Source organism: Chenopodium quinoa, unplaced genomic scaffold, assembly GCF_001683475.1.
Source record: "Chenopodium quinoa cultivar QQ74 unplaced genomic scaffold, ASM168347v1, whole genome shotgun sequence".
Lineage (NCBI taxonomy): Eukaryota > Viridiplantae > Streptophyta > Magnoliopsida > Caryophyllales > Amaranthaceae > Chenopodium > Chenopodium quinoa.
In genome coordinates this window covers 487,243-499,436 of record NW_018745470.1, presented here as the reverse complement: position 1 = coordinate 499,436, position 12,194 = coordinate 487,243, and the positions used below count along the sequence as shown (strand labels likewise).

Here is a 12,194-nt window from a genome sequence, read left to right as displayed (position 1 = left end):
GAGATCGAATGAAAATGCACTCCCATGACATCTTCCAAACGTCGTTAGCGGGGGAGAAAATGGCCATTTTTTTTGGTGCCTCGGGCAACAAATTCATTTATTCAAATGAATCAAAATTCAAGCTGTGGTTACCACGTACAATCATAGATATCCTAGCTTTGACGAACATTGATACTAGCTCCCAACCATGGAAGCTATTCGACGAACACCTACATAAGTTCCTTGGGCTCGAGTCGATGCAAAATTACGTGCCAATTATGGATACTAAGGTACGCGAGCATTTAGAGATTCATTGGATGCCTTTTAACCAAGTAAAAGTTCTACCACTATCGAAAGAGTTTACTATATCCTTTTTTTGCCATTTGATTTTGATCATCAATGATATTTATAAGAATTGGCTACGCCCTACTATGAGATGGCCAAGGGACTAATGTCAGTGCCTATAAATCTTCCGGGAACCACATACAACCGTGCTATAAACGCATCGAAATTTATAAGAGAAAAATTACAAGAATTAGTTAGAGAAAGAAAAAAGGAGGTCTTAGCAAAGAAAGATCATGTGAATGTTGATGATCTTGATTTTTTGGATGGTTTGCTTAAGGCAACGATTGAAGGGGGTGACATTATAAGCGAGACGGAGTTAGTTGGCAAGATTGTAACACTCTTGTTTGCTGCTTTCCATACTACAAGCAACACCATTACATTCTTAATGGCACATCTTACTGAATATCCTGACGTTTACGAAAAAGTTTTACAAGGTACGTACTCTGTATTACTGTATTTGCATTGTTAATTAACATGCTACACCTAAAAATGTTCTTATAGAAAGTTATCAACGAACATGGTCTACAATCATATAACACTTTAAAACTGCTAGAACATGAGGGTTACCCAGTTAATTCCCCAGATAAACAAATTTTATTGTCTTTTCAAGTATCAATAGAGGGGTATATACGTCTTTTCATATACTAGTTGAGGGGTACATTTGTAATTTCCTCACCAAACAGTAATTGGACAGCTCACCAAAAGTACTGAATAAATGACCCTACTTTTTCAATATATTTACAAAACTGCCATTAGATTAACAAAAATTCATTTATCTGGCAGATTAACTTGTATTTTCCCCTAAAAATATTGAGCAATAATTATATTTACATTTGTCAATAATTTTTTATGAGGTCAATTATTGATTTAAACCATTTGTCAATAATTTTTTATGCTAGTCACTTATTGAAATACATAGTATTATTAGTTATCAAATTTATGTACTCGGTAAACTAGAATATCTGAATAATTTTAAAAGTCTAACATAGCATAGTTATTATTTTCAAATTTAGTTGTTCTACTCACACACATTTGATATGTGTTAGAACAATTGGAGATTGCACGATCAAAAGAAAAAGGGGAGCAACTAAATTGGAAGGATATTCAGAAAATGAAGTACTCGTGGAATGTGGTTTGTGAATCGATGAGAGTTAAGACACCCGTCTTCGGAGGTTTTAGGGAGGCTTCCACAGACATCCATTACGGTGGCTACACAGTCCCAAAGGGGTGGAAGGTATGTATGAAAATCAAATATGTTCTTTATATATCGCGCTACTACACAGCCTGTTACCATTTCCTAATAAGAAATTATACTATATATGTAGAACATTAAACATATCTAATTTATTAAGAGTATAGAGCAATTCCAATGACAAGCTAATTGTCAAATTATTTGGCATGCCACATAAACTTTTAAGCTAATTGTCATTTTAGCTACTTTGAGCTCCAAAGGCTAGCTATTAGACTCTATTCACTTCACCTTAAAAAAAATAATATTAAGTAAAAATAATTTCAGTTCAGCAAAAATAAGTTATGTTCAGTAAATTTAATTTTAGTTCAGTAAAAATAATTTCAATTCGGTAAAAATAAATTCAGTTCAGTAAAATTCAGTTTTCTTAAAGAATAATTATATTAGAAAATCAATAAAAATAATTTCAATTCAGCAAAAAAAAATTTTAGTTCAGTAAAATTAATTTCAGCTCAGTAAAATAATTTAAGTTAAGCAAATATAATTTTGTTTCAGTAAAAATAATTTCAGTTCAGCAAAAATAAGGTGAAGTGAACGGGACCTTAGCTTATTATTTAGAATGAACCTCAACTCCTTAATTTACGTTTTTATATTACAAAATATTTAATCTATTTTTTTTTTTTTGGCAAGTTCTTTTACAAGCAAATTAGCTTGTTTGCTTGGTCAAGCTAATTACATTTTCTTACTCCAATAGTCAAGCTAGTAGATAGGGATTATTTAATATTACAAGTAAGTCCCTAACTACAACCATTTGAGTTGCTCTATATTCTTAATAGTTTATTCTGTTCATTTACGAGGTGTGGAGAATGTAAAATTATCAAACGGACGAAACGGTGAACTTTTCAAACAAGTACGGTCTTACGATTATGAATAAGAGAGAATACCACGCATAAGTGATGAGCCCTTTGTCTAAGAAAGACTTAACAAATAAAAAACTTCTTAGTTTGATGACATACTTTTCGTTATAAATTAGACTTTTGACACTATTTATAAATTTTGCTTTGACTACTATATGTTATTTATAGATTAAACAATAAAGTAGTCTTGAAATCTTGTTAGACCCGTTCTAATGTGTACTTATCAATTTAATTTAATTTTTTTTAAAAACATCGTCAACTACTTATCAATTTAAATTTAATATTATTTAGTAGGAGTATTATTTTTTTACAATAGTATGATTAAAGATATTTTTAATTTAATTTTTGCATTGACAAACGTAATAAAAAAACATGTGATTTAGAATGGAGAAAGTAAATTATATCATTAATGTATACTTTTTCTTATGAGTTGGCTTGTAGGAAAAGAAGAGAAGACTAACCAATTATGACAATGTTTTTGTTAAATATATGGAACATAAAATTATAATTAGTCATTCTTATAATTTTATCTTGTTTGAAATCTAGGTTCATTGGTCAGTTAATTCAACACACATGGATCCAGTACATTTTCCAGAACCAGAGAGATTCGACCCATCACGATTCGAAGAGAAACAAGGTCGTGGTGTTTATGTACCTTTTGGATCATGACCTCATGTGTGCTGTGGAAAAGAGTATGCTCGAATTAAGATACTCGTTTTCCTGTATAACGTAGTTACTCGATTTAGACTTTCAAAAGCCAACCCAAATGAAAGGGTAATCTATACACCAGATCCAGTCTTCGTCGATGGCCTACGTATCAACCTACGTTCTCTAAAGGAATAAGAAAAGGATGATAATTAGTTAAAAATGTCTTTCATTTGATTGCTGTTATAGTTATCTCATTTACTCTTTCCTATGATTCTATATAAGAAAAATTGGTATTATTAATCTCAATTTTGGGGTTAATGTGTCAGTGTTATAAAAGTTACTCCGTGTTTTTATAAGCGGCCACATAGTATTGTCAGCCATATAAAAAATACATTGTTATTCCAAAAGCTAAACTTTAAATGCTCATTGTATGATCTGAGTTTTTTTTTTTTTTTTTTTTTTTTTTGTAAAGGTTTGTTAGGGTATATTATTTTCTAATACTTCTTCTATTTTTTGTAAGTGTCACACTTTTCAAAAGCGGCCTTATTTTTTTCTTTTACTTTTTAAAGTAAACCTCACACATATTATGTATGATTTCTCCCTCTTCCTTTTGACCTAACTATCATTTTATAATATTTCACTTTCTCATAATATATCTAGTGGTACCCTAATCAAATTTCCTCTTTTACTTTTACAAAAATTTTTATTTCTGGCTATCCCCCACTTATATATTACTTTATTTGCATAAAAAAAAACCTTATATACTTCCTCCGTTTTTAAAATATTGCACAACTTACCTTTTAAGGAAATATCACAAATATTGCATCATTTCTATTGTAGAAAAAGAAATATTTGTATTCACACTACAAATACCAAATATACCCTTACTTTTTCACACTTGATATTTTAGTTTATATTCCTTTCGTTCCTAAATTACATTCCTTTTTGTAAAATTACACGGGAATTAAGGAGAAAAGAATAAGACAAATAACAATAATGAAATATTTCAATGGGAAATACAAAACATTAAATTATGTCTTTGAGTAAAACAAAGATAAATTAATGATTAATGATCACTACTACAAAAAGTGGAATAAGAAACACAAAATAGAGAACTGTCAAATTGGATATGCATTTTGTAAAATAATATAGAACGCTTTTCACTTATAGGCGATTTATAAATGAAAGAATATAGAACGGTTACGTAAGCTAACAACTCTTTATTATTTTCATCCCCCAAAAAAATAAATACCGCTAAATAATTCAAGAAGATAGAGATCGGTTGTATTCCTAACAGGTTGCGTAAGAAAAAAAAATACAACACGTTTTTACGTATTTGGCCTCACCAAATAACTATTAAAAACATATTAAAGTATACAACTCTTAGAGAAAGACATGCATATAACCCATATGACACTAACCGAGTAACCTCTATAACACTAAACGGGTAACCTCTATAATTTTGACAAAGTAAACCCCATAATATCTAGCTACATTGCATGGCCGCCGACATAAAAAGAGTAAGACCCTGTTTTTTGAGCTTCTAAGCGAAGCAGGGAATATCATATGCAGAGCAGATGTCAGCATGATAGAACAAGTGTCAGCACATTTTTAGTACGATTATTAATACTCATTAGAGCAAAGCTAAGTAGAGTTTAATAGAGTCGACCAGTCCAAAACCGACTATTGCAGCTCAAGTATAAGTTATATCATCAAGATTAACTTTCCATAGTTTAAATATATTTTTTCTTATATATCCCGTGCATTTTGCACGGGTGCACTCTAGTTTTGTAAAATAATATAGAACGTTTTTCACTTATAGGCGTTTTATAAATGAAAGAATATAGAACGGTTACGTAAGCTAACAACTCTTTATTATTTTCATCCCCCAAAAAAATAAATACCGCTAAATAATTCAAGAAGATAGAGATCGGTTGTATTCCTAACAGGTTGCGCATTCTTTAGATACAAAAACCTAAAATCACCCACCCTTTTACCAGCCGCTAGCCATATATAACTTACTCTTCAACAATTATCATCATCTTTTCATCTTTAATTTACAAACCCCTTTGAATTTTTTTATCAACCGTATGAGGTAATTTCTACACCTCTTTTTCCCTCAATTGCTTCTATTGTACAATTAATGGTTTATGGAGGCGGATGTACCATGCGCATGGTGCATCCGTTCCAAAAAAAAAGCGGAAAGAACATTGTATAGCGACGCAAAGAACATTTAGCTAAAATGAAAAGAACATTTAGCTAAGGTGAAAAGAACATGTTATTGAATTGTAAAGATTCAAGAAATGAACATAACACTATCTTATAAAGAACATACAACATCTTCAACCTTTGTCACATTGCTCTCAAATTCAACATTTATATCCAGAATCATCAAATTTTAAAAAGGTAAATTAAACAATGAATTTTATGATTACAAAATATTCTAATTGAAATCTAAAGTAACACAATTAAAGAAAAAATAAATAAAAAATTTCATTTAAAATTACCTTCGATCTTTGATTAATAAATCCACATATTCACCTTCATTAAAAATCACTCCATTAACAAAACAATGATTAAAAGCACCACGAAACTCGATCTAAATGCGTAGCCATCGTCTTCTATCACAAGAATTTCTTTTTCTCTATAAATTTTCCTTTTCTCTCTCTAACATTTTTATTCCTCTCTCTAAAAAATTCAAACAAGTGAAATTAAATATGAGGATATATACAAATTTCTAAATTGAGATTGGGAAATAATTACCAAAACTCTTCAATTATGGAACAAATAATTTATTTGAAGATTGAAAAGCTAAATGTTCTTTTAAAAAATGCTATTATGTTCTTTGTTTTTTTTTTTTGAATAAAAATAATATTCATTACATTATATTATCATGCTCTTTATTAATATTACGAATGTTCTTTAAATATATACAAAGAACATAAAGTTGGATGCATTTTTTTTTAACAAAATAGTTATATGTTCTTTACAAAACAACTATATGTTCATTACAAAACAACCATATGTGATGTTCTTTATAAAATAACTATATGTTTTTTACAAAACAACCATATGTTCTTTATTGAACAATTATAGGTTCATTCCGCCCTTTTTAAAGAAGAAGCGGATGCACGGAGCATGGTGCCTGGTGCATCCGCCTCCACAATAAAAATTTCACTTGAATTTTGATTCATTTGAATAAATGAATTTGTTGCCCGAGGCACCAATAAAAATGGCCATTTTCTCCCCCGCCAACGACGTTTGGAAGATGTCATGGGAGTGCATTTTCATTCGATCTCTTATAAATTTAGCCGGATTTGGGATGTAACTCAAGGTTTCTCCGAGTATCGGCCACGGGCCACCCGGTATTACCCGGTGGAAGCCTTGAGCTTGGGCGGGAGTTTATGTTACGGAAAACAAGTATGAAGAAGAGTGTTAAAGCAAAGCTTAACAAAATAATGGTGAAAGCCATCTGTGAATAGTTGTGATCTTTTACAGTTGACACTACTAGAATTTCGTCCATTTCTGACGGAAAAAATCTGTTGCAAACACCCTTAATTCCGTCGGAAAACTTGTTTCCGACGGAATTCCGTCGGAAGTCGTCGTCGAAAAAGTGTTTGTAGGAAAAATGACCTTTTCCGACGAAAATTCCGTCGGAAACACTTTTCCGACGGAATATCCGACGAAATTTTCCGTCGTTAGTGATTTTCCGGTACCGGCATAATCCGTCGGAAATTTCCGACTGAATTTAAAATTCGTCGGAAATTGCCGACGGAAAATAATTTCAGGAAATTAAAAAAAATACGCCGTGCCACCACCGGCACGACGTATCACCACCTCCAACCACCCAAGACGCCCCTCTCAACCACACCACAGCCTACCCACCTTAACCGAAACACCACACCAAAACCCCAACCCACAGCCACCCTTGACCGAACCCCACCAAACCCACACCACCCAACCCAAAACCCAGCCACCCAACCAAACCCACACCACCTAATTACCCAAAACCCAACCACCCCACCAAACCCACACCACCTAATTACCCAAAACCCAGCCACCCAACCAAACCCACACCACCCAATTACCCAAAACCCAGCCACCCCACCAAACCCACACCACCTAATTACCCAAAACCCAGCCACCCAACCAAACCCACACCACCCAATTACCCAAAACCCAACCACCCCACCAAACCCACACCACCTAATTACCCAAAACCCAGCCACCCCTAACCGAACCCAACTGAACCCACACTACCCACCCCTAACAAAACCCACACCACCCCGTCCGAATACACTAACCAAACCACAACCACCACGAAAATTACCATAATACGACCCAGACCACAGCCACCACCGAAAATAACCCAAATTTAGATCCACCACCACCGAAAATCATCCAAAAATTAAATAAAAAATCAAAATTAAAAATTAGAACGTACCTTAAGATAAAAAAAACTTCGAAATTAACCACGAACTTGGTTTAACAAGGCCAAATTCGACCACGAAAACCCTAGATCTAGGATTTTCATGGTCGAATTTGACCTTAAAAACCGTTAATTTGACTAACATCACCATAAACGACATAAAAGGAGGAGAGCTTGCTTGAGAAGAGAGTAAAGCTTGGCTGAGAAGAGAGTAAGGAGGAGGAGGAGAGGAGAGAGAAAGCGTGAGAAGAGAAGGAGGAAGAGGAGAGAGAAAGCGTGAGGAGAGAGAAAGGGAGGAGAAGATCAAAAGAGGAAGAGATGAGAGAAGGGAGGCGGATTGTGAATGAGGGGGGTTGGGGCGCCGTTTTATTATTAGGGTTTTGGGGTTTTTTCTTTTTTAAAAAAAAAAAATTAAATTCCGTCGGAAACGGGTTATAATTCGTCGCAAATTTACGACGGAATTTAATTCCGTCGGAAATTTCGTACTTTTCGACGGATTTTCTTGTCCGTCGGAAGGGTTCCGTCGAAAATGACCTGTTTTCTTGTAGTGTGAGGAATATGAATACATGCATGCATGTGATCTACTTGTATCTCTATTATTTAAGTGAATTGAAGGAGTGGTAGGGAGGACTAAAAACTACGTGTCCAACTTGTGGAACGCTTAAAATAGCCCTCTATTTTTATTTTTTTTTAAAATATGTAAAACGGATTAGCCCATGAAATATCAAGATTGATAGACCTTAACAAAATTAGAATTTTTTTTTAATTAACTATTGACAATTCATTTACTAACTTAGAAAGCAAATTTACATTAGAGAAAGTTTTGCGTGAGACTGGACTCACCGTAAATCTAATATGTCTGATAATAATATTCCAATATATGACAATAATATCAATTGGTTGTTGGTGTAGTGGTGACTGGTGATTGGGACTACACTTGGTAGGGAGAGCTCGTGTTCGATTTCCCCGCAACAACAATTGGGAGGGGATTGGAACCTAACCACCAAGCTTTGATCCCCGAATCCAAATTAGCCCAAAAGGTGAACTACTACCTCCGGGTACAGTAATTGTTATTAATCTCATTTAATTAGATTGAAGTTCATGCATCAATGCTTGAGTAAAATGTTTTGTCTTCAACAAAAGTAATACTCCTTTTGTTTTTAAATTCTTGTTCCACTTTCTTTTTTCGGCCGTTTATAAATACTTGTTTCATTTCCTTATGTGGAAAGTTTTTACAATACTAATTTCTCTCACCTAGTGGACCAACATAAATCATATTTTATTTATTTCATATTCTCTTCTCCAATTCTCTCCACTACTTTTGCTTTTTACAATTTTTTATTCTTCCACCTACCCCATTACCTCCATATTTTATTACTTTTTCCAATTTCTCCTTAAACTCCGCGCATGGAGAAATAGAGCAAGTATTTAAAAACAGATGGTGTACTTCCTAAAGTTTGTACTCCATAAAATATAAGAAAATTTGACAAGAATATTATGACCTTTACTTGTCCCGCCATAAATAAAACCACGTTTTGATAATCCCCTAATAAAACCACCTTTGCACATGATCTTTCAAAAATAGGATAAAAAAACCGGTAACTTTTTTAATAAGTAAGGACGGAAGCTTGTCACATTATGATTGGGTAGATTTTTTATTTTCAATTTCAACATGTTTCTTTATTAAAAAATAATTAAATAATAAATAATTTAATTTAAAAATAAAATCCTTCCCCTCCAACCACCTTCCCCCCCCCCCCCCCCCTCCAAAATCTGGCAGCAACACACACCATCATTCAGCAACTGTCTACCTGGAAGACTCACATCCCCACCTTCTCTCAACACCGAACAACTCCAACCTCCACATTTTCAATACCATGCCACAACCGAACAGCCGCGTAAAATCGCCCAACGGCACCAGAAGCAGCCCGCGAGTCTGCAACCCATGCTTTCTTTCGTGCCCACCATCATCGAGCTAATCTCAGCCAGCATTCCGCCTTTATAAAAAATAATCGCACACGATCAGTATCGGCAAAAACTCCAGCCACTACCAAACAGCACCAACGGATCAGCTCATAGTGATTTAGTCCCCAAAAACAGAGTAAATCGCAGGCCAAAACTACTACTTCTCCTTCCAAAATCCCCTCCTTTCCGGCCATCTCTTCCCATCCTACCTCTTTCCCCACCAAAATCTGGCCACCTCTCTTTCCTTCCCATCCCAGACCCCTCCAAAATCCGGCGGTGACAGTGTGGGGATCCACGAGAATGGGGTTCACATGAATGGGTGATTTTTTTTTTCTTTTTTGTAAATTAAAACCAATTTTTTTAAAAAAAAAATAAAATAAGAAAATAACAAATTACAAAGTGACACGTGTCATACTTAGCCATTAAACAGGTTACCAATCGATTTCGACCCATTTATGGAAAATCATGTGTAAAGGTCGTTTTATTAGGAGATCATCAAAAGGTTGTTTTTTTATAGCAGACCCGGGAAAGATCATAATATTCATGTCAATTTTTTCCTTAAATATATTGTAACAATTCAAATATGAAATTTTTAATTATTAATTTATATTTATTCAACAAATTCATTAAATTATATAAATTTTTTTTATTGTGTTTAATTATAAAATGTTATTAATTCTGAAATTATATATTACATTTTCTCTTTTTTATTTTTTTTTTTGTTCTTTAAATTAGTAGGGCAGCCAACATGCGCGATGCGTACACCATAGGTAGCCATATCCGAAACTCTTCCGGTTTACCATTACATCACAAATTTAGTTATTAGTAGTAATCTTTCTTGAAAATATGTAAGCAAATGTGTCTAGGAGTATAAATATCCAGTTATCCTCAAATTATTTTAGAAAACATTTTTTACAGAATATAGTTAATGAGTGTATAATTATCATCAATGAGGTCAAATAAGTTAATAAACATTTTAGAGGGTATAATTGTCCAAACACTATCGATTAAAACAAACTTGTACTTATTAATAAGAGTATATATGTAAATACATATTTTATAGGGTATTATTGGTAGCACACACTATTTATAAGAGTAATCTTATACTTTTTATAAGGTAGGAAAATATGTATAAATATCTCAATCGGGATAGAGTTTTAATTAGATCATGTTCTTTTAAGCTTTTGGGAAGAGCAAAATAAGTTGTCATCAAGTAGAGCATATTGGAACAAGTTGTTGTTGTTAGTTGTATTTGAACCCATGACCTCATTTTCTCACGAAGCTCTGATACCATGTTATATACAAAATTTTGCAAAACTCGTTAGTAAGTTTGAGAGAAACACCTTACTTCACAATTTCAAAAAGACGAGCACAACTAGGTTGATCTCGCAAATAAACCTGGGACGTTTATCAAGGTTCAATTTTATCAAATTGTCTAGCGAAATAGGGGCCGGTGTGTGTAATTTAACTTCAACTAGGAATCTTTGCTTTTAACTTCATACAAACGACGTTAGTCAAAGGTGAGTTAATAATCATGGATAACTAGAGTTACCTCCCATGGCCACAACAACCACCTTCGCCGCTTTGCGGCGATATCGGCTGGCCGGCCGGCCGAATATTAAGACACCCTAGTAGCAAAATATGTAATGTGGGGTCATAATAACCCTTTAGGGGAAGGTATGACAAAGAGCGAGGGTGATGGTTAATCGTCGTTATCATGGTCGCCGCTAGTGGTTACGAATTGTGAGGTGGGTTGAATATGGTAGGAACGGTGGGTAGATCTGGTAGTAACGGTGGGGTCGATCTAAAGGAAGAAGACGACTAGGTTTGTAGAGGAGAGAGAAGAAAGTGTAGTATTGTTTTTGGGGTTGATCATGGCGAATGGTGAAGATCAGAGCCAAAGTTCCAGATTCAGAGCAGCCAAAAAATGAAAAAGAAAAAGAAAAGTACTCAGGAGTTGAAGCCATGAAGGAAGGATTGAAAACAAGACAAAAGCACCCAACTCTGGCTGAAGAAGTTAAGTTAACTATTAATGTCCTTCTGAAAACCGTTTATTGCTCCGTGGAGTTACTTTGTCATGTTTTTTCAGAAGCAATTTGACACCTTAGCTGGTAGTAATTGTTTATTGTTAAATTTCTTTTTCGAATACTATTTTATTACAAGAATGCCACTTGATGAACAAAAAATGTTCATCAAGGGAATCAACTTGTATTTCCTCCAAAAAGACCCTAAGATCACTTTGCACCTTTTTTTTTTTTTTTTTTTTTACTCTTCACTGCTCACAAAATGTTAATTTTTAAATGTCTTTTTAGAGGAGTTAATTTATTTCATGATTTTGACATTATTCATTTGTAATTTCACTTTTTATTCAAAGGTGTGTCTCAAGTCACTCTACCAAGTTTCCATCCCTCATCCACTTTTTGTCTCTATATCTTCACTTAGATATGGTGTTGTTTGAAAATTGTCAGCTATAGTTAGCTGATTCAATTGTTAGCCTTAATTTATAGGAGAGGTTTGGTTTGCCATACACTCCCATATATGGAGGGGAAAATTCGCTGATTCATTATTTGGTTTGGTTTGTTAGCTGATTTGTTTTTTAGTAGCTATTGTCGATACTATTAAGGAATTTTTGTCAAAAACTATCTAATAAAGCTTAGGTTTTGTGAGAAACTACCTAATAAAAAATTATTGTAAAAAAAATACCCAATAAAAGGTAATATGT

At 33.6% G+C, this 12,194-nt stretch overlaps 1 protein-coding gene across 1 annotated transcript; it reads left to right on the top strand.

Annotated features, from left to right (window-relative positions):
• Window positions 1-415: 415 nt before the first annotated feature.
• LOC110715127 (beta-amyrin 28-oxidase-like) lies at window positions 416-3,099 on the top strand. The gene is made up of 3 exons (XM_021893701.1): window positions 416-758; window positions 1,371-1,558; window positions 2,977-3,099. Exons 1-3 carry the CDS (start codon window positions 416-418, stop codon window positions 3,097-3,099), a joined length of 654 nt encoding a protein of 217 aa, XP_021749393.1.
• Window positions 3,100-12,194: the final 9,095 nt, after the last annotated feature.

Excerpts from the sequence above, each read along its gene's own strand:
- LOC110715127 (XM_021893701.1), top strand. The coding sequence starts at position 416 with ATGGCCAAGGGACTAATGTCAGTGCCTATAAATCTTCCGGGAACCACA. Across the intron at positions 759-1,370 it reads TTACGAAAAAGTTTTACAAG|AACAATTGGAGATTGCACGA; the intron begins GTACGTACTCTG and ends GATATGTGTTAG. Across the intron at positions 1,559-2,976 it reads CAGTCCCAAAGGGGTGGAAG|GTTCATTGGTCAGTTAATTC; the intron begins GTATGTATGAAA and ends TTTGAAATCTAG.